Consider the following 24504-nt stretch of genomic DNA (forward strand, 5'->3'; position numbering starts at 1 on the left):
GGATAGGATGATTCAACAGTGACATCCCTCAATCTTGCTAGATTACAAAGCACACACAAGGGAGATTTTCCTCCTCCACAAGCACGATTTCTGGGTTTATTCTTTCATCACTTCATGCTTAGCGTGTGCGCTTCAGGAATCAAAAAACAATGTACGTAGCATGCAGAAACCATGGCTTTCTCACAGTGCACACAGATGAGCTGGTGGATGCAGATGTTGCATTTGAGAGCGGTCCACTGGGGATGGTCGGCAGGCTGGGAGCAGAGCTTTGTGTCCCCTGCTGCTGACTCGCTCTTATCATCAGCCACTCAGACAAACACAATAATGCTACAAGGGTAGAGGTTGCTGTGCTCCTGGGGTGAAAGCGTTCACAGGCTGAGTTTGTTAATCCTAATGATAAATATACTCATAAGGCGCTCCAGGACTTGTGGGCCTGTGTAGATTTTTAATGGCCTCAACCATTCAAAGCCTCTTAATCCCATTGAAGACCACGGTGTGCACTGCTAACCGCTCCTTATTAAAATCCACTCAGCGCCTTTTAAGCGCTTGTGACTGAGAGGCGATATTTCAAATCTTGCTTTGTTGTTTGGCGAGATGTAATGCAGAACACAAACATCTACATATTTCTCACCCAAAGTTAAATCTTCCTAAAGGTTTTATTTTGTTCGGTTTCTATCCGAAAGCATACAAATGTGAGCATGAATGCATCTGTGTGTGTTTTCTCTGTGCGTGTCAAGAAGGAGGCAGGGATCAGGATGGTGTTTTTTCAGGACAGTGCGAGTACGGCTGCATGATCAAATCACATCAGTTTAGCTCCGTCAACAGGCCAGCATGAAACCAGAGGTATGCCCGGGAACATGTGTCTGTGCAGGGATGGGAAACCGGGATCTGTTGGAGTGGACGGAGACATCACCCCCCCCCTTACACACTCTTTGAACGTCCTCACAAACACACACTGAAACTCAACACACTGTCCCTTTCCTTCCTTCTTTGGGCTTTTGTTCAAAATGTTTAGCCTGAGGCGTTTTACATCACCTAAGCTGAATCATTCGCTCAGCTGCACCTTTTCTCTCTCAACCCACCAAATCCCTTAATTTTCTACATTTCTGTTCACCGCAATTCTGAGCTAATGTTTGTGTATTTTCCTTAAACTGTGGTAAATACTTTATGTTATAACGTCAAATTTCCTGCCAGAGTCCTAATGGCATTCCATAACATTAAAGTGTTAAATTCACTCTGTGGCTGATGAATAAATCACGAGGCGCCCCTCTCCACTTCCTACTTTGAGCTTGACATATTTTTCCTTTGTGAAATCGTATTTCCAGACAGGAAAAGGAAGCTATAAAAAAACATTGATTTTAAATCTTTAAAAACGACTTAAGCCAGACGTGAATTTAAATAGAGCAATTACTGGGACATTAAGGGCTGACAAAGATAGTAAGCATATGTTGTGAGATTCTGACGTAATTAGCATAGACGTTTTACATTTATCCTCAGGCTGTTTGCACATTTGATCTCTTTATGATTGGTGCTTTGTAGATGGGGATATTTAGATGTAAGGGGGAGATACAACATATCACATTCTCACGTTTTAGTGGATTAGATTTCTGTTGAATTTCCCGCTTGCTTTGACCGAGAATGAACATGAACTGAGTCTGATAGACACTGCAGCTTTAAAAAAAGAAATAAAAAGGTTTAAAAAAAGTTAATATTATTTTAATCTCATTCTATGTTGCATACTTTTTATTGTGGTAATGTGAAAGTAACAGGAACAAAATGGAGACTTACTGTATTTTTTTATTATTGTGATTCTTGGATTAGGTTTCTGAATACCATTTCTTAACAGATTATAATTAATTGTATTCAAATGTGTTTAAAATAACCCTCCCAACACTGCTTAGGAGCATGGGATGACTGTTTTCAGTGTGTCCGTCCCATTGCTTTGTGTCCCTGAATCTGTCAATAAACGGAATACTACTGGACTCAATACAGAGTCAGGATATTTCTGAAGCAGGTTCAATTCCTTACAATATCTGGTGGGGGTTACTACTGTCCAACAGTAGCATTTCGTCTGTAGATTTGCCCTCGAAAGGCCTCTGGCACTTCACCACTGTGTGGAGGGTAAAGCCTATGAGAACTGTCACGGGTAATGCCATGCAAATCTCCAGTTTGTAACCCAAAGTGTGCTGTCACCAGAGGAAGGTGATTCCCCTATCTCTCTCCACAGCTGTAATCAATTCAAATACACCCCGGCCAAGCAGGAACAGACTTTGCAGTTTACGAAAAATTGTTCCCGAGATTGGCTCTGTTAGAAGGTTGTTAAAGGATCATTACGCTGAGGCAGGGAAATGAGGTGTCGGTATATCTCCCCCTCTCCTTTTATTTCCGTCGCCTCTTGTGAATTAAAAAAACAGCTACAGACATCAGGACGAAAGTGCTCAGCGAATTTAACATGCACTGTTCTGTAAAAAATGTACACGTGCAGAACATGTAACAGCAACACACAAATGCATGCACTGTTTGCATTCCATAACATGGCGTGTTATATGGAGGATGATGGATTGCTAACCACTTTCTTTTAATTGATAGGGACTCAAAGTGAGCCTGGCAGTATCAGCATCAGCATAAACAGGAGAGCTTTGATTGATGAGGGTATGGAGACGCAACACAACAGCTTGTTGTTACTCTCACTACCCTCATTAGGCTCCACATATGAGAGGCCATGCTCAAATCCACTTGCTTTTTTTAATCAAAAACACGGGTCACATCACGTAACCTATAGGCCGTCAAAGGCAATGTTTCGTAAATGCAGCTAATGAGATGGAGGATGTGTTTTTTGATCATTAATCGTGTAGGAAAAGCTAATTTAACGAAACATGTGAAATGGAAATGAAACCTGGTGATAATGTTAGCACTATGACTACTGCAATAACTACAACTTTAAACCCTGCTGTGTACCATTGCTGTCTACTAGAGGTGTAAAAGACAAGTAGTTATCTAAAATGTATCTTTTCAAATGAAAAAACTATGTTGTGAACAATTTGTTTACAATTTATTTATCTTGTGGTCATAAACACTGATATACAAATATTTGAATATAACGGACACTTAGATATGTCAATTTTGGTGTTTACAAAAAACATTTTGGGATATGGGTACATTCCTACTGGGTCAAACTACTCTACTAATACTAAAAACACGTGTCCTAATCAGTGGCGGCACTAGGGGGTGGCTACTTGGGCTCAAGCCCCGGATGTTTTCTGAAAAGCCCCAGATGTTTCACTTAAAAAAATTACAAATAAATCTCTTGAGTAATGTGCAGTACCGGAGTCCACCAGAGAGGCAGCCGCTGCAGGACATTAGCCTGCGTACTGCGTAGCCTTCCCTGCCCCGAAGAAGAAGTGATCCTTCCTAGTGCCTGACGAGATTTAAGCTAATAGCCTATAAAGTTAGGAGTATTAGAAAGTTATTTTCATCGAAGCAGGCGCCACAAGCTACAGCAGCAGCAGTATCAGCAGCTGACAACAATGTCATCACCAGCAGTGAAGAAATGGATGATGTTTCAGGTTTGTTAATCTAATGGTGATATCTGCACTCTGGCTGACTGAGTAAGAAGTTTAAAAGAGTGATGTAACGTTAATGTTATAGCTAGTAAACATGGAGTAACCACACTAAGTATACCCTTATATGTTAGTATGTATACAGAACATGACTACAAATTATTCTAAGATGTAACTTTAACCCTTCATACCTCAGTCTACTTTTAAAACACTAAAATAACGTATTCCAATTTTTATTTTGTTTTCGCACGTGGAATTATACCGGCTCTCGTTTCAGTACACATAAGAGCGGAACCATAGCAACGGAACTGACAGGCAACCCTCTGAATCAGACTCCGGTTGGCTGTGACTGCATCCACTCAGAGTGTCCGATTCAGAAACGTGACTCTTACACTCTTTACGTCACAAACAAAGATGGTGGATGAGAATAGATCTATACAACGATAAGCAATGCGCCAGAATCAAGATGAGACTATCCGCATCCTTTAAAACTCTACGCACATTCGTTTCACCGAAATAAGTAAACGACTTGAGTGAGTTAAGGCATTAGTTTGCTTCATTAAAGGGTGTTAATGAATAAGTGTTCTCCAGTGCCTTTTGTCCGCTTTAAGGTATTATTAAGGTAGGGTTAATGTTGCTCTCAAAGTGCACCAGATTGATGCTTTTAACTTCAATATAAAAAAAAATATCTTCCCTCCCCCCAACAACTCCTGGGCTAAGCACCAGATCTCCTACAATCCTAAATCCGCCACTGGTCCTAATGTACTCAGATCTACATATAAATTCAACTAAACCACGTTACACAGAAAATGTATTCTACTACTAAAAGGGAAGATAAATCAAAGATATTCACACTGTTTCAACTAAAGACCAGAACACAGGAAAGAGGTAAATAACAGAGTTACGAGCTGAAGTCAGAAACTAATCGTTTTCCTTGTGAGAGCCCACACAGGCACATGAGCGAAGGCAGCTGCCGAGTCATCTCTGACAGATGGAGAAAAGAGCGTGATCAGGTGAGAGAATAGATGCATATGTCCCACGGTGCTGATGGTAGCTGCCCAGACACATTTGATGTAGCACTATACCCGGGCATCTGGTGTTTGCTGCTCACGCTGCTAATGATGATGAATGTTTGGGCGTGATGGCTTCCCGACACATTGTTTTTCTGATGCCATTATGCTGACCGAATGTCCTGTAACTCAACACTCCACCTAACCCCCATACCATTATTAAAGTAGTTTCACTTCATTTGGTTTTGCATAACTTATTTAAACATATTGTAAGAGCTACATTTCTACAGCAACAGCGAGTATGTAATACTTAACAACACAGTGAAAATGTATTTTATCAGTTTTTTAAGTTATTATGTATACACACTGTGCATAACTAAAAAGCATTTCACTGTCTCGGTTCCTATACTCCTATGATGATTGAACCTAATCTAATAAGAAATCTCTCCAATTAATTAACTTTGTGATGGTTTTATAATTATATTATTATTTATGCGTTTAATGTGCTGATAAATTATGCAATTTTAGTGATTTCTGAGATTTAAATATTCGGCAGTGACGAACAGTAGAGCTCAGTGTGTTGCTTTTAAATGTACATTTCACTTTTTCATTTGAAGATCTGATTTAAAGGTTTTAATGGATATGCTAGTTATTTTAATGGCTCTTCTCTTGAAATAGTAATTATTTTACTGCGATGCATATGTATTATATTCATTATATATACTGTGACAATTGCCACTTGCTGCTTTGTCCTTTTCGAACAGGACATGATGAGTGATAATGTGTCCCAGCCTAACCAATCCACGGATGTATCAGTGTTATCTTTAATCATCCTCGATGATGGCAGATTTGGGGAGCAGGGGTTGGATTTCTCACTTTAAATGCCTCGACCAAAATGTCATGTTCATGCATGCTGTCCTGGGTGGATGAAGCACACGTGGAGAATGAGAAGTAGGCCTGGGAGTGGACCGCCGGGAGCACCCTTCCATCATCTGTCTAAACAGGCCTGGAGGGCTCCCATCACAAAAAACACTCTCACTCTGCTCCCTGCCAATCTGCGCTATTGGGTTTGTGCAGGATTACACATTTTTTGTGTAATAGTTTTTTAGGCAAATCCACTGTGGGTATTGATATCACACAGGCTCATTCAAAAATGTTGAGGACCTGTCACTGTTGCTGGCAAGCCTCATTGTGCACTCAATAATAGCCCATTAAATCTATTCTTTCTGCTTTCCTTATCTCTGAAAGACCAGTCCTTGGCAAAGGTTTGGGTCAGTGAGTGGGGGGCTGATTAGTTGATTTACCGTATTTAAATATTTTGAATAGATTTACTGGGTGGAAATGAAAAGGCGTCTCACTCCTTCTCTGGACCCACAGGGCAGCCACGTGGCTCACTTCCATCAAAGCCATTTTCACTGACACATCGCTTTGTTTCCAGCTAACTGGAGCACACAGTCATTAATCTTAACAATCCAAGATGCCAATATTAATAGAGATAGACGTCCTGACACCTTCTAATAAATAAACAGGTGGCGCAACATAGCTTCTTGCACCTCAAGTCATTTGAATCCACACCTTACCATCAAATATTCCCCTTCAGTAACGGCTCTAGCTCTTGTCTCATACATTGTTCTCCATCCACGCTTAAAGCAACGTTTACTGGGTCATCCAGTCGAGACGGCAATGTTGTAGGAACTGGTCACGATGGGAGGAAGCCCTCAGAGCTTAGTCATTAGTGCAGTGCATTGAATCTGATTTAACAGGATGACTAATCTCATTCAAGTCACTGGTTCGTCAACAGGAGACAACTGCAATGAGGAGAATATCCGGTTACAGTCGTATTTTTATCCCGATGACAAGTGACAAGAGGAAGCTGACAAGAAGGAGACACGGGAGACACCATACCCGCAGTCTGCTGTGTGTGTGTGAGTGTGTGTGTGTGTGTGTGTGTGTGTGTGTGTGTGTGTGTGTGTGTGTGTGTGTGTGTGTGTGTGTGTGTGTGTGTGTGTGTGTGTGTGTGATGGATATCTGCACGCCATGTTGGCCGCCATTATTCATGGCAATTGTATCACTGGCCTATAGCCACCACCACCGAAACTTCTGTCAACATGGCGCTTGTAACAAATAATAAGCTTAAATATGGAACGTTTAGACAGGAAACTGGAACTTTAATTAGAAAAAACAACAAGAAGGATGGAGATTTATGAGCTGGTAGAGAATCGGGGCATTGCTTCAGTTATGCAAAAAGATACTGCTGGTGTTAGTGGTGTTCAGATTAGAGTCTGTAAGAGGCAAAGATGATGATTGCAGTTTCAGACATCCCTTTAATTGCTAAAATGTCCTAGGAGCATTTGTGCTTAGTATTTAATTTAATAGCATGTCTCAAATTGTAAGAGAGTTAATATGTTGTCAAAACACACTGGTGCAACAGATTTTACATTATTTAATTAACGAGCCTTCTACTGTTCAAACATAGTGAATGTTGCATCCCAAACTGCAGAGTAAGTCAAGAACAACTGGAAATGCAAAGTAGGCTAAAGGCAAATCAATTAAAGTAATATAAAACATCAACTGGGGATAACTTGAGATATCCACGATGTAGAATATGTATTTTCTTTAGTACCAATATACCTTAATCCAATAGGGGAATAACTACTTGGGTACTACTGCTAGGTATAATTTATATAATGATAGACCATAATTCAAACATTGGAATTAAAAGTACTTTTTTCTCAAATGTAAAGTTCTCTTCATATTTAAAAATTATAGCTTTGTGTTTTTGATGAGAGCATGTAGCTCTTCTTTGACCTGAACTGGCCTCTGTGGTCTGCTGGGAAGCACCACTGGAGCAGTCTGGGGGTCAAGCATCACGCTCAAGGACACTTCAAAATGTGTAATGTGCCAACATGTCTGAGCTCCAGGCTGAAGCACAGTATTATAGTCCATGTCAAATAAACAGGGAAAGGATACACACACTCACACAAAGGAGAAACACTTGACATACATACCATACCGTCTATTACAATGATTTGACCTGTATATTGATGGGAATGCACTCTTGCAATATACTAATTTATATAAATAGTTATCACCGAAATAAACCGTATTTAATTTTGTCTTAAAGGGGACCTATCATGCAAAATGCACTTTTGTACGTCTTTTATACATGAATATGTGTCCCCGGTGTGTCAGGGAACTCACCAAGTGTCAGAAAACACAACCCTCTCTCTTTTCCTCCATACCCAAATCTCTAAAAACAGGGCTGCAACGGATCTGATTCAGACTGAGACAGATTTTAAAATTCTCTGACGTCAGGAACGAGGAGCTCCGCCTATATGGGCAACTCTCCACCTATCAGGAGGAGACAGCCACGGCCATTGCCGTTCGAAAGCGCTGGAGACGCTGTAGTACATATGCCAGGCCTGTAGGTGTCGCTGTAGTCTGCCACAAACGCAGCGAAGAAGACTTCTCACAGATTCAGCCCTTGCAAAAACAGGGCTAAAAAAGAGCAAATAGAGCGAAATGAGGCATGGCTAAAATGCATGATCAGGTATTTTGAAAAAAAAACTTCACAGACATATATGTCACGATCTGTCTGTGTTGTGTTTTGTCTTTTTCTGTCTTTGGTTTCATGTTTTATTTTGAAGAGTCTTCACCCCCTGTCTTGCCTGTTGCTTTCTGTCTGTTTTCCCTCCTACCTAATTACCCGATTGTGTTCACCTGGTGCCCCTGTGTTTTCTCCACCCTCCTCACCTGTGTCTTGTTTGTGTGATTAGTCTTGTGTGTATTTAAGTTCTGGTTTTTCTGTCTGTTGGTTCCTTGTTTGTCTTTGACTGTGTCACGGGGTAGTGTTCTGTTTTTGACGCTTTGGCCTTGGAATAAAGGTATTTTTCGTTGAAATCTGCATTTGGGTCCTGCCTGCTTCACTCAACCCTGACAATATAGGTATGGCCCTACAATATATTATTTAAATATAGCGTGATAGGTCCACTTTAATTTACATTATTTAATTTCATATTCTGTTCTTGTACATATCCCATATTCTATTGACATTTGTGCTACTTTTTATTTTGTATTTTTGTATTTTATTATATATGTTGCATTGTTGGAGAAGCTCAGGTCGGAAGAATTTCATTGCCATTCCTACACTGTAGCTTTGTGCATGTATGACAATAAAACCTTTGAATCTTTGAATTTGCAATTAAGCATTAATATGTAGTACGTATGATAATGATGCCTTCACTGATCGATGTTTTTTATGAAACCAGCTTGCAAGCTAAGGGAACTCTAAAAATAATTGTAGTTTCGCTCTAAGAAAGCATCAGGTGTTTCAGCAACTTGCTGTTTCACTAAAGATTCCTGATGTTATGAGAGGATGATACTACGGGGGGAAAGTAGTCAACAAACCCCAGAAGATTATGAAACAGAGTTATGACATGTTGGACCGGCCTATTGCTGTAAAGGTCCAGGGACCAGTCACACTGGTGCAATTTCTTGAGTGAGGATGTGAAGCAAATGATTAGTAGGTAAGAGCAACCGGATATAACCTCAAACGTCACCGCCCAAATCCAATAGACACGCCCACCACCTATAGTGACTAAAAAATGTGACTTAACAAACACAGAAAAATACTTTACATGTGGCTCCTACAATTAGCTTTGTCACTCTTTTTCTATGGTCTCCTCTGAAGATGCTATTGATTTTAAGGTTTATTTTTTGAGCAACCTCAAAACAGACAGTCTTTGTCTATTCTTTAAGCACTTTACTGGTAATGCATCTGCGTATGAGCTCAGTTTTATCCCTGGTTTGTGTAAACATTGCTTCTTCATCGCTTCAGAATGTTTGAAAATGTTGTGTTTCCTTGTATTTCCATTCCCATGTGCTTAATTCCTTAAAATCTTTATTCACCACAGACAGTACATATGAAAAGATTCTATTTGTAATGTTTGTTCCCAACGGTATCCATCTACGAGGTATTAAACCATGCAAAGCAGTTCACTGAGCTGTATGCAACCCTCCCGGAAGAAGTGTCCTCTGAGTGACTTCTTGAGGAGGAAATGAAACTCAAACAATAACACTCCAAATGAATTTGTGCGGGACTATTTATAGCTTGCTTGTGAAATATGAGTTAAATAAATCAGCTTTGTCTTTTGGAGGACATCACAGCATGCAGCTTCTGCCCTGTCAGAGAGATGCTGCTCATCGCGCCGTTATATTTAGTGTGGCGAGTAATGCTGAGTGGCATTCTGTGATGATACAGGGGCTAAAAATGGCAGAGTGTCATGGATCACATGAATCCTGCCTCATTCTGTGAAACCAAGGTGAAATAATAACTCATCACAGTGAATAACTCTGTATTTATCAATGAACACGTGAATAAAACGTGTAGGACAGCATAAAGAGTGAATATGCGGATGAATAGACCAATGTTAGGTCAGTGTAAAGTGTTACAGGACTATTCAAATGGAGAGGAGATACAAACACGCTGTCTGAATTGTAGCTATCAATAGGAACAAGTCAAAAAGTCAGTCAGGTGGTGAGATCTCTGCGACAAGTTATTCTGCGGTGACGGATGACATTTCTGTGAGGTTGCATCTGGAGTACTCTGGCGCTGAGGCAAAGCTGGCCTTTCACTCTGACTGTCTAACTAGCATTCATCAGGAAACCTCACACACTCATGCAAACACACACATCACCCACACAGACATAAGACTTCTAAATGGCAGCTGAAACTCTCTTCAAGGTATTGGTTTGGTGGTTTTTACTACAGTCTTCACTGTCTGCAGAGTCTTTGCAAGTTTATTAATGAATGAATAGGAATGTTTGCTCTCCCTTTTTCTTCTTTCATTTCCTTCAAAAAGGAGATTGTCAAATACAAGAAAACACTAGCTTAAGTCCATAAGCTAGTTCCGCAGTTGATTCTGCTTCTTCTGTCTTTTCCTTCATTGTAACTACTTCAGTCCTTTCCTACTCTCTTCGTCCTTCCATTGTTGCTTCATTGCACAGCTGACCATGTGACCGCTCACTGTCAGTGTGTCCTCCCTATTCAAATGCAGGCTGACCTCCACTGCATGCTTCCTTCCCTTCATTCTGGGCTCAGAAGTACAGCAGCAGACATGCATGGAGGCCCAAAGGGTGGCAAAGGGATTTTCTTCCAGCGATTCATTTGAACTTTTCCTCTCTTTGAAATGGCATCACAGAGCTATTGGATGATTAATGTCGCCACACTTATATACGCTGTTCTACAGAGAGAGCCAGCTCAATATTTGAAAACCAGGAGCGGTTCAAAATGGCCGTGGGCAGGTCTGGGGTTATTGTGGTTTGATTGGCAATCAGCTCGCTATTCAACCTTTACAATTGTCCATGTAAGGTCATACACTCAGGTGATGGACACAGCCACTGCATTTTGACAACAGTTTACAGACTGAATGGCTAATTAATGGATATCAATACAGTGTTGTAAGAAGGGCCAATATGAATGTGTAATTAGGGGAAAAGTCTTCCACACAGACGAGGCAATAATTTATTTTGTATGTATGTATTTCATTGGTTCAATGATCATTTTTAACTTTGCTTGTATGTGGTAGAGAACGGATCTCTATTGTGTGCCTTTCTATAAAAAAATCAAAGGGGTCATCATCCAATCAGTTCTGCCACAAAGACACATGCATAGCTAAACCCAAATTTAAATGATTGTTTTGTTGACTGTGATTATTTTAATGAAAGAAACAGTCCTTTCCTTCAGGTGTGCTGCAGCCAAATGAAGCAAATGAATACGTACCCTATTCCTGGAGTGGGTTTGTTCTACAGTGCTTAGTTTTTGTGCAAACTGAAACTGAACTTTCTGAATGTTTTGTAGTAATATTGTATAACTTGTGATAACATACTATAACTAGCAAAACGGAGATAGAATAAGACATTATAAGTAAACAGAAATGAACAAGTTTTATTTAGAAAAAACTGTCTAAAAAGTGAAAGAAACAACACCAAAAATAACTTGGTATTTTCGTCATTGTTGAAAACGTATCCGAGTACAGAAAGTGGTATTGGGTAATAAATTAGATGTATGGACTACTTACAGTGCATGAAGTGCACAACCCATTTGTTACACAAAGTGACTACTGTTGCTTTGATCTCTGAGATCAACAACCGCAAAGCTGAATATTGTAATCTGCAACTTCTTGTGTCAAAGTATACTACATCGAGAAACTAAACCCTGAACTAAAGCCCCCACACGGCACTGTCCAACGCCTCAAAGAACTATAAGCTTGTAGGGGGCTTGATTATTTTTAGGGAGGATATGTGGAACAGCAGTTTATTATCAAGGGCTCCAAGAAGCAGTCCTATAGCATTTATTAAATAACCCAGTGTGTTATTTATTTTGTGACTGACCAAAGCAGCCTTGACTGTCCAATATTATCTTCTAGTGCTGTGTTTTCTTGTTAATCCCACGCTGAGACTCTGATGCTGCGTTTTGCATGTTTACCTCTGAGACTAAACAACAGGATCCATCCAGTGAGAGCAATGAGAACTTTTCTAATTATTGCGGCAATTATAATCATGCTTGTGTCACAGCAACGCCTCTCCGGGCTCTGTGGTCCCATTGCTCGCTGAACGGGCCCACGGTGGGAAAATGCTAATCAACTTCCGGCCTCATCAACTTATTGGTGACTGGGGTAAAGCAAAGGAGCCTCTCCACTCCTTTCAAGGGTGGATGTAATCAGAAGCAGCATCTATCCATATTTTCTACCCGGGGGAATGGGGAAAGTACAGAGCTTGTGCAAAAATGCTTGATGTAACTCCCCTGCATGGGAATACCATTTGGATTATAATTGGATATAAGAAGTGAAGCCCTATGTGTTTGATTGGCTTCATCAAATAGTATGCGTGTATGATTGTCAATCATTGTGATTTCCCCGGTATTTTCCCAGAATCTCTGTCTTTCTCTCTCTCTGTGAGTCCACTTATCCACATCCAGGGAATCCAGTTTGTCAAAGCCAACTCAAAATAGCAACCTATCAAACAAAAAAGTGGCCCGACATACAGCACAACCATACACATACATCAAACACAATGAAGTGCACTTCCTACCTCTTCCCATTGGTGGATGTAGCGAATTAGTCTGGAGAGTCGCAGGAGCCGCAGCAAGCTGAGGATCTTTGTGAATCGGACAATCCGCAAGGCGCGTGCCGTCTTGTAGAAATCAGAATCGATGCGCGTCTCCACGATGAGGAAGATATAGTCCACAGGAATGGAGGAGATGAAGTCCACCACAAACCAACTCCGCAAGTACTTGATTTTGATCTGTTGCGGATCTAGAATGATCTCTGTGTTGTCCTCCTTGACGATGCCCGTCCGGAAGTTGAGGACCAGGTCCATGAGGAAGAAGGTGTCGGAAACCACGTTGAACACGATCCAGGGTGGCGTGTGCTCGTCTTTGAAGAACGTGATGCCCACAGGGATGATGATGAGGTTGCCCACCATCAGCAGCAGCATGGTCAAGTCCCAGTAAAACCTTATGAGGGAGAGAAATTGGAAGAAGAGGAAATGCTGTGAGAACCAAGTACAATTCTCCAATCACTATTGGCAGCATCCTGTTTAGTAAGCGACTAGGTAATGCTAAACTTCTGTGCAAAAAGTAATTTGATAGGGACTGTATGATGTATGATACACTGTATGTGCATCCCTTTGAATCACACATTGTATACTGTATTGCAACACTTATTCCAAATGCTATTAACAAATAAAACACAAGATGCAACGGGAACGATACAAGTTACTTTGTCTAAAGCCTTCACTATATAAGTCTCTCATTGCTTTCCAACAAATTGAAAAAGGTAGGGATATTTATTTTTTGTATAACTCATACTCTTAAGATGCATTCACATGAAAAGTGGTGAAACTGCTCGGCGCTGTCTGTGCAATTGCTAACCTATGGAGAGATTGGCAACACCAAACAAGGTGGAAACGCTATTCTTGGCATGGCGTATTGCTCGAAATTGCTACAGATTGCTGCCCTCAAATAATTTCAAATTTGACCCTTACAGCGCAGCCAATAAGAAAACAGTTGTAAGTGCAAAGCCAGAAGAGACAACAAATTGGGCAGTAACTACAGAAACAAAACTGCCTAGCTGCCTTCAATAGGAGGCTCTGCGCTAACCGCTAACCTCACAACGAATGAAGATAACAAATCCTATCAAGTGAAGGCAGTAAACTAATGGCACAAGTCAAAGATACCAAAGACTAATTTGCAAGTGTTATTAGAGGGTAATGTCTTATTATTGTGATATTATATTTCCTGTATAGTATGGTTTTTTTTTTTTTACTGAAGACACTGACCTTTACGAAAAGTGTAATAAGTACATTAAGGATGGTTGAATTCCTGGCGTACTTGGTGTGGGGGAAACTTCTGAAGCAATTGGAAACAGGACTCAGAGAGGCACGAGGAGAGCTGGAGCTTTGATGGCAAACACTGACGGTTTATTTGGAGCTTCGGCCGGAGAATTGACAAGACAGGTGGTGTGTCACGAGTTGACACAGCGGTTGCCAAACCAATTCTGAATAACTCTTCTGCAGCTCGAGGTTTTAACTAGTTCGGAGTGTAATAATCAACATTCTTCATCAGCGAGACTAAACAATTATGGACCCTGAATCTAACTAGCGCTCTCGTCCATAGGAAATAATGTGCGCCAGGGAACCTTCGTCCCTGAACAGTGAACTACCTCATGGCGGCTTGTGCTCTGTCATAGACTGGCAACAACAATGCGCCCAAGCTGCTCCTCCTTAAGAGAGATAGCAACAATACCCAAGGCCGTAGAACTATGCCATGAGAAAGGAGACAATGAGAAGAGAAAACTATGAACTGTGTCGAAGGTTGAATACCTACAGTAAGCAAATTATTCCCTAACACTTGGATTATATACATGTTCAAATAATTATCCTGCAAGTTATTATCATGTATAATTTGATTACGATACGATAATAATTTCTCAGATCAAGTCTGAAACTGTTCTTGTATCACAGCAGCTCCATTTGCAACATCAACAAGGACAGAAGTAAAGGGAAGAAACAAGGAAACAGACATTTAACATATCATCACGATTAAAACATGTTTTAAATGCCATAACCACAAAACACCACCATGCTTTAACTGCTTTGCAATTTTACAGAAGTTTACAAATTGTTATAATAATAATAATCATTTACATACTGAAGATCTCTGCTTGAGCAACAAGGGATGAAACTCACTGTCACTCATCACGAGTTTGTTCTGACCTTAGATACCTTGTTGTGCATGTGTGTTGGGAGCGAGCGTATACACCGTAAACAATGTAATAACCTTTACATGATATGTTACCTCCCCAGCGTGTCAGACGGCAACTTGACATAATAAACTATTTGTGTTTTTACTGTAAATCCTAACTTAAAGGTCAAAGAGGGTTAACTGTTCATTACAAACTGTACTGTGAACGCGTCTGTCTTCCAGGCCGGAGAGTTTGGATATAAATTGTTCTCTCCGCTGGCTTGGTAATTTAATCCAGATTGGCTCTTTTGTGTTGAGGGCGATATATCCTGGTAGCTCTATAGATCGCACCATGAAGGGGGTTCTGCATGGAGGAGTGGGATGATTTATCCACCTGCCTCCGACCGGGCCAACAAGATCTGTCTCTGCGCAAAACCAATTTCAAGAGCAGGGCCATAAAAATGAAGGCAGAAAGGATACCATAAAACATAACCAGTGTAGGATATGCATTTTTACTGCAAGCTAGCAAGTCTATCGCAAGTAATTACTGCTCTTTCACGTCCTTGTTGCAGCTGATGTCTATTGATTTCATGCTTGATTGTTGAAGTAAGTAACTCGCGGCTTTACAATGAACAGCTGCACTGCGGGATGACACAGCCAGATCCAAAACGTCCTCTGGCCCATGTCGCGTCAAGTTAAGGAAAAATGTGGTTATCAGTACAGGTACGGTCTGCCTCGCAGAGCAAAAGCAAAACCTGTCTTCCAATTTGTTTCTCATGAGATCTTCTTGTTCTTTGAAGTGTGCTTTGCTGGATGTGTACGATTGATCATTTTATTGACGATAAGTTAGATATTAAAAGGCCTTATCTCTTTAAAGTCCTTTGAGACACGTTTGTGATAAAGCGGAACAACTTGAGGTGGTTTTATCCTTACACCTTGATACTACTAGTAATGCTTCTGAAATGATTATTTTCCTACACTGCTGTAATAAACGTTATAATTCAAATGGTGAATACTTGGTCACATACATCATTTATTCATGCATATCATTTAAAAAGATGTACAAATAAAGTTATAAATTATTATCATTTTTCTGCAATTATTGTTCTATGAGTATTGAGTCCCTACATTTTTATCATCAGAGCATTTCCTTGGAATTTAAACTACTGTAAGACTGGATTTTAAACTTTACTTAATTTAAAGGTCCCATGTCCTGCTTTTACGGTTATTACCCGTCCCCTTGTGTGTTATGAAGCTTTTTCATCATGTAAACGGTCTGCAGAGTCACAAACCCTCAAAGTACACCCTGTAGCGAGTAAAACTCTAATACAGAAAATACCTGTCTATGCTGCCCCAGAACGCCTCGTTGGAGATTCCTCATTTTCCATTGTTTGCTTCCTGGGGTCTGTGACGTGTGAACACCCGAATCAACAACAAATGACCGGATTGGCTTAAATGGACCAATCCGCGGAGCACCTCGCACACCAGGATCCCTTGGCTAACTAACAGGGAGTCCCCATTGACTTGCATAGAGCTCCCTGAACGCTGGTAATAGACGAGTTGGGATCGCGAAGAAATGCTCTCCGCAGACCCATTCTCACAGCGTTATAAACCTCTTTCTTACTCGATATCAAGCCACACTTATTGTTTTTACTTCGGTTGTGAGTGTTTGTGTGTGCTCAGGATGAGTTTCACTTGTTCTCGCTGTATCGCCGACCCGGAAACCTGTCCGCTCCTCGCAGCAGTTGCAGCGGCGAGCAGCAACGAGCAGCAACGAGCATCGCAACGTCCCGACCAATCAGAGCACACTGGGCTCACAGGGGGGGGGGCAGGAGCTCCAACAAGCCGTTTAGGACAGAGAGTGAATACACATATGCTGTATGAGAAACCAATGTGATTTTGGAAAATAGCACAATTTAAATGTATTCTAGTAGACCTCAACAATGGAAATATGATCAGTAGAAATGTCCATGACACGGGGCCTGTAAATGATGCAATCAGGGTTTTCCTATACTGTTCTGTTAACAGCTATCGTTTAATTGGTGCAGAATAACACTTTGATTTGTTTTCTCTTACAATGTTCTATTTTCTCTGAACAGCATTATTGATGGATTATGGAGGGGAAATAAAATACATCAATGATGGCCAGCACTGTATTCTTCATGTTTGTTTGTCACGGTTGCATTCAAATTCAAGGATCTCATTCCCACTAACACATTAATCTGTGGACCAATTCACTCTGAATAAATAATACCTGTGAAATACGTTTTGGCAGTAGCAGACGATTGAGTGGTAATGTGCTTGAGTTACAGTTTACAAGAGCATTTCACACTTACGCGTGTGTACATACACATAGTGTACACACAAACATCTCAGTTTCATGTCTATTGCACACACAGAGACACACACGCACACACACTGGAGATACGGTGACAGTAATTGGAATTCTTCAAAGTAAAAGGGTACTGTTCCAGCTTGTTGTCAAGTGGAGTTATTTTTAGACAGACCTTGCCACCACTGTGTTTGCTCATGTTAAGAGTGAAAGCCCAAGAGGATAAGAACAACTTCATAGGAAGAAATGCAAATATAGGTAATGACATTTGTTCTTCACATTGCCATGTTCTCTAATATTATAAATGCTAGATAGCCTTTGCCTGTGTTGTCATCCCCCCCAGCTACACAGCTTACTATTCGCTTGCAGCACTAGACAGGTAGCAGCGAGGAATTAAGAGTATTTGTTTCTTTCAGTAACTGCGTCGGTTTTGGTTTTGCCATTTTCCTTAACTGTGATGACCCAAACGTGAGTGAGACTTGTAATTGTTCTTGAATTGTGTTGTAACTTTAATCATGAGGCAACTGCATATTGCAAAGCATTACCACAACAAATAACAAATAAAGCCATTACAATGCTTCTTAAACATAAAATGGAATAAAAAAGTAGAGTTTTTACTCTAATATTCCTTATCAAAAAAGTATGTTTTATTTCATGGATGGCACGTGCACACATGTGCAGACACGTTACATTATCACAACGCGACTGTCTACAGCCACACTGGTTCTGAAGGGCTGCTATTAGTGCTTCAAGATAAATGCTAACATCAGCATCACATCAATTCCTACGGGGACAATACTAATATTTGCTAATTACTACTAAACATAAAGTGCAGCTGAATCTGATGGGGATGTCGTTAAAAGTCATTTGGAGAAATGGACTTTGTCCTTAGACCAACACTCCCCCATCAATCGAGCTACAACACTACCTGGCAAATAAAAACAAATGCACTGGGTATCAAGAACTTGGTGTCTTTTGTCACCAGAAAAGAACAAGACAGACGAAGGGCAACACAAATATATCTGGCTTCAGTTAAATGTCACTACCATGAAGGAGAAACAGGGTGAAAGAAATAGAAAAAGGAAGATTTGAGAATTCCTTAACACCTAAAGAATAGCAAGACAGAACGCTGTTTAAGAGTACATCACTCTGACTGGAGCGACACACAGCTAACAGCTACCACTGCCACCTGTTTTATTAAGCCCCTCACTTGTTTTAGGAGTGTTGGGATTGCTGGTAAGATTAAGAGCAGCTGCTGTATGCTCTTTGTGAAAATACGTTTTTTATTTTTTATATATGAGGGCTATGTCCACATGTTCAAACATAAAAAAGAGAAAAAGCAATCAGAGCATGGTCCTTTTATGTGGAAATATATCAATCTACTGATGGAAGACATCTTGACATTAGTCAGATCGAGTTAAACACATCCATTAAACAAATATTGTGAGTGACCTCCAACAAAGTTGCAACGATAAGGGAATCGCTCAGTAAGCAGAATTTCAGAGAGCTGTGTAGGAATCCTTGTAGACTTTAAGTGATTTTATGTGTGAGTGTAGACTCGCTATACATGCACATGTTTGTGTGTGTGTGTGTGTGTGTGTGTGTGTGTGTGTGTGTGTGTGTGTGTATTTCTCCTTTTCACTCCTGTGGTCTAATGGAGGTCAGGTCACCTAAACATAGCAGGGATCCATTTACTGTGTTTTATTATTCACTGGGACCCTGACATGGAAGAACATTGTTCTATAAATACAGTTGTGAGAGTGCGGGATCTCTGTGTGCTTCCCAAATCAATGACTCACACTTTGTGGTGCTATACCACCTGCCTGACAGCAACCTAGCAGTGGGGATGTGAAGGTGATATTCCTAGGTGTTAGCGGAGAGAGAAACATCTCATTTTAATATAGATCTTTGTATGAGATACATGCACGAAAAATACCAAACTGATAATATGTCAAACCAAACCAAACCTAAATGTGTGGGGATAAGTCCAATTTGTTTTAATCAAAGCTATGCAGTTAATACTTATTCCATGTATAACAATTATTGACCAAAAAAGAAAGGAACCGCTGATGCCTTGACTATATCTTACATTTTCTACAGTCATTAATATTATTGGTTGCCTTTGTTTGGAAACAAACAGCATACAAATAAAATAGACAAGTAACAAAGTGCTTGGTGAAAAAAAACAATTATTAAGATTAATTCATTTGACAACAAATCAATTATAACCACGATATCTGGAATAGAAAAGCTTGGTATTTTGTCCAATTATGTGGGGAACATCATCTTTCCTCCCCACAAGTAAGTAGACTTTGAAACGAGGCCCAACACAGCAGAGAAACACTGGAAACATTGAGAAGAAGAGGCAGCAGAACAGCTCACACCTAACCTGTTATTGTGCTGAGAGTTCAGTGTTTTGATGAAGGGAGCCCTGACATTTGGCTGCCTGTAGGGACAGAGCCACAGCTCACTCTCCGGTGGGGTGACCAGGGACAGCAGGAACATGTTGTCACCCTCAGAGTGCATTGGACTACACGATAAGCCTCTCTCTTTCTCCTCACCCTGCTAGCCAGGCTACCTGAAAGGCATTGTGAGAGCCACCACAAACATCCTGAGATGGACACACACTTCAGAATAGCCTATATTTAAATGAGTTGGTAAATAGGATACAAACATGAGGTGCATATACAGTTCTCCCTACACTGTGACAGGCATTAACAGGGGGTATATCTTAGCATTTTTTCCTACATGCTTGTGTAGACTTGGTCACATTTCGCTTGTTGAGATGTCTATCTGTCGGCTGCATGCACACAGATCACCTGTCATGTCAGGTACAAGTGGCAGACAATATTTAAAGGTGCCCCCCTTTATTATGCAGCACACTGACTGAATGGGAACAGCAGAAGAGCAGGGATCCAACACTGCACTTCTATTAGGGCACAAGCCAACTTTGTGTGCACTTTAAATGTCATTTGCTCCTGTGACATGATTGGATTGTGCCTTTTTTTTGCAAGAGAAAGTTGTTACCCTTTAGAATTATTAACACGTTTGTGGTTTCATTTTCACTGTGTGGTTGCATTATCATGAGTCCTGAGAATCATGTGACGTTAATAGCACAAAGACCCCATTTTATTTTTGACCATCACATGCTGGGATGCAGTTCTCATGTTTTATACCCAACAATGGATTTGTATACATCAACTTAAGCTTTTGGCTTATACCAAGTCCCTAATGCCACCAGTACTCTCTTTTTCTCTAACAAACTATCAGGATTTAATAACTGAAGTGACTTCAGGGAATTAAAGTTGATACACCAACACTTATTTGAGGCTTGTGTGCAGATGTCATGATCAAGAAATAATGTATAAAGTCAATCATCATCATTCGCGAATAACCAATCTGTTAAGTGAAGTCTGTTTTATTGGAGTGGTGCATCACAACTAATATAACTGCCTGATCTCAGATATATTGCTGTGTCATTGTTTAAATATCTGCAATGCCATTTGAACAGTTTCTTTTTTTTGTTTTAGCTTAGTTGCAGATACAGACCAACATGTTGTCATACCTAACAACAAATCAGGCCTTCCCTAGCAATTGTGAAAAAACCCATATGATTTCCCCCAAAAACGTGATCTTTCCAACTCCAGTTTGGTCAAATTCGGTCAGCCAACCCAACTTGAATACATTTTGGGCGATGTCTCTTTTGAAAGACATTGACTGTTAGTGGGAGACAGGACATGATGAATCATGTTATTTGATGGCGATAAAACAAAGTTGTGCTTTGCATTACCCCAAGAAGTGACTTCTCAGTCAACACCGATTGCTAAAATTGACTAATTTGAATGACCCCAGCAGTCTTCTTATTTTTCTTTGTGATGACCCCTTGTCTATAAAATCAGTTTCTTAAGCTGCAGAAGCTTCTTTTACTTTACTGTTCACTTTACTCTTTGGAGCTACTTTCTTTAGTAGCTGCAGTTAGCTGTAGTAGCACCATTTTAAATAAACCTACTCTAAATGGCAGCTAAACCTAAATGACAACTGAAAGATCAACAGCATTATAAAGTCCACCACCATTCTTGAATGAATAAACGAGAAGGACATCATCCAAAATTCAGCATCAAAGTCTCTTGTGAGAAAGAAAACAAATGTATCTTCGGCTACACTTAGTCAGAGGAAGAGGTAGGCTTATCTATGATTACGCCTGTCACACTAACAGGACAACAACATCTGTTACAACAACAAAGAAAGCTGGTGTATTTACCATATACGAGCGGGCCATTGTTTTAAACAAGCCAGTTGCAAACACATCTAGATTTAACTGTCTAGGAGAACAAAAAAAACAGTTTTAAAGGGTTAATCCTATTTTTATTGTCATAACGGCGCTGTCTTTGCCAAGCACAGCCAGCAGGCATACTGCAAGCACATCACTGACACTGGGGCTGTGCAGTCGCAGGATGCTATATTTAGGTGAGTCACGCTGTTTTATCAAACCCAGGCAGATTTCATCAGAGGAAGAGGCAAATCTTCCCAACCTTAGGCTAAGGGGAAACAGAGGGATTTACCATATACCTACAGAGGGGAGAGGTAAAATCAACTGAAAGGAGTCCACCTTACCTAACGCCGCTAAAAGAGATCCAGAAATAAGATTACAAGTAGATTTATGGTAGGACATGAAGGTGAGGGTAAAGCATATGATTTTTTCATTCACCTCTAAAGCTCTGTCTAGGACTGTTATTCAACACAGCCAAGAGAAAGGCAATGTCACATCTGCTGCAGTAGAACATTTTCCAATAGATAGAGGTCTGACCCCTTAAAGGTAAGCACTGACACAGAAGAAGGCGCCCAAACACACAAGCCTGGGATCAATCTGGAATTGATTGACAGGTCTTTTGACTCACAGATGAACACTTGACAACTACCGAATTATAGATTAGATAGAAACACAGCAGGGAAAGCAGAATGTATTGATCATTAGTTATGTGTGGTCATCTGGAAAAAAAAATATATATACTTTCATTTAGAAAAATAAATCTTCCTGTTCTCACTCTCTGTGGGTCAATAATTGTTTGGATATTGCTCATCATTTAATGCCACAATGTGTAGGCTACAGTATGATCACTGTACAGTTGGCTTTGGTATATAACATTACCTTTATTTCTATTATAAAAATAAACTGGGCAGTAAAGATGTCAGCTGTAATGACCAAGACAAATATCCTGCTTACCCTCACACTTCACTGTCTTTGATTATTTATCCAAGTTTAATGTATTCAGGGTCATATTTTCTGACTACACGCTTTGGAGCGTTTGCTGACGCAGGGTCTCCCACACCAGGAAGGCTTCTCAATTCTCTAATTTCCCCTCCTCGACTCCTCGGTCCTCCGGTAGTGACCCGGAAATGGATTTCAGCACGCCATGTTGAAGGACATCTCATTTCTCTAACCGCCTGCTGCTTCCCCTCTCTCCTCGGTTCCCCTCCTCGACTCCTCCGCTCGCATCTCCTGTGGGCGGGACTAAGTGACGAGGATAGGAGTCGAGGAGGGGAAATTAGAGAATTGAGAAGCCTTTCAGGTGTTCTTGTTATTGCCTTCATCTAATTTGATCACAGGGTTTATTTGCAAAAAAATACGGCAAATGTCTTTAATGGTGAATTGATATTATTAGTTTGAAGGGAATTCAAACCATTATGTGGTATCATCATCACTGAAATGCTTGTCTTTCAGAGGTCTTGAACAAGCTAACCATCTTGAGAAAACTCTCGAATGCCACAGTGTCTGTCCCACACAATCCACGAAATGCCCAATTTCCACCTATTTAAATTATGTCAGCATAAACCTGCTCTTATGTTTGAACAGCTTGGACGTGTAATTTAAAATCATGAAACCACCAAACTTTGCAAACTGACCATGATGTAATCAGGAAGCCCACTGAGACTTTGAAGTAAAGTCTGTCCCTTTTTCATACAGGTGGGACTTTTGTTTTTTTACTAGCGTACCATGCTGCGAATGGATCTGGCCCTTCCTACATCCAGGACATGGTTAAACCATACACCCATCGGCCAAACGGCTCGCTGCACCCGCACTGCGAGGGGGACCCAAGTTCCCATCAGCAAAAACACGTGGGTTTGCTATCCTGGCTCCAAAATTGTGGAATGAGTTCCCCATTGACATCAGGACAGCAGAAAGCTTCTTCCGGCGCAGACTGAAAACTCATCTCTTTCGACTCCACTTCGATCAATAGAATTACTAACAAAGCACTTATATACTAATAAACGACTGGCTTATCTAAAGCTAGTGGAGTAGCACTTGAAATGTTTTGGCTCTATGAAACCTGATGTACTTATATGATTCTGTTTATTTTTTCTAGTTTGTATCTTCCTGGTCGAATGCACTTATTGTAAGTCGCTTTGGATAAAAGCGTCAGCTAAATGCAATGTTAAAGAGATGTTTATCTTGACTTATTTTTTTATTATTTATTTTTACGTCATTTATTTATTTATAAATGATTATTAAATGATTATTATTATTTGATTGCATGTGTGGAGAATGTGTTCTGTGTTTGGGATACGTGGGGGGGGGGAAGGGTATCATACTCCTTGATTTTGTTCCCCTGTGAAAATAAAATAACTATATAAAAAATGTTATTAAAAAAATACATCAAATCAAATCAAATCAAGTTTTATTTATATAGCACATTTATAACGATTTTTGGTCGAGCCAAAGTGCTGTACATATAATAAAAATAGCCTACAGTAGAGACACTTTACAGCAAATACAACAGCACAGATTGTTCAGAATATCAGTATGAGAAAAACGACACCCTCTGTCCTTAGACCCTCACATCGTACAAGGAAAAACTTCCAGAGAAAACTCACAGTTTAAAGGGAACATGGGAGAAACCTCAGGGAGAGCAACAGAGGAGGGATCCCTCTCCCAGGACGGACAGACGTGCAATAGATGCCGTGTGTAAATCGAAGAGATAATACATTTTACATGTTAATGAAAAGAGGCGCCTTGTGGTTTTCCAGTATCCTTGTCTTTCAGCCCTGCATAGTCCCTCACACCTCTCCAGAATGCAACCTGTTCACTATCTGCACAGAGGAACAACAACTGTAGTAGTCTGCAGTCAGAAAATAAAAAAGATCTCTGTGGGGAATACAGCGAGAGACAGTGAGTAGCAGGGCCTTAATGTAGATCACACGAGGAGGACACAAAGCTCTCCAGCCGCTTCCATCAGCATGCACTTATCCAACTTATGTGCCAGTATCTGCTGGACTATCATTCTGCCACTAATTGCATCAGTGTTTTATCATGATGCCGTGTTATCTCCCACAAGGTCCGTAGGGTCATGTCAAAGGGGT

At 40.5% G+C, this 24504-nt stretch overlaps 1 protein-coding gene across 1 annotated transcript in view; it reads right to left on the minus strand.

Moving 5' to 3' along the window:
- The window catches only part of LOC117549144 (potassium/sodium hyperpolarization-activated cyclic nucleotide-gated channel 1-like), a 78213-nt gene that overhangs the window by 40008 nt on the left and 13701 nt on the right, over window positions 1–24504 (minus strand). The window contains 1 exon segment of the mRNA XM_034220777.1: window positions 12662–13085. Within this exon segment, the coding sequence (XP_034076668.1) occupies window positions 12662–13085 (424 nt within the window).

The sequence above is a fragment of the Gymnodraco acuticeps genome, unplaced genomic scaffold, assembly GCF_902827175.1.
Source record: "Gymnodraco acuticeps unplaced genomic scaffold, fGymAcu1.1, whole genome shotgun sequence".
In the NCBI taxonomy this organism is placed as follows: Eukaryota; Metazoa; Chordata; class Actinopteri; order Perciformes; family Bathydraconidae; genus Gymnodraco; species Gymnodraco acuticeps.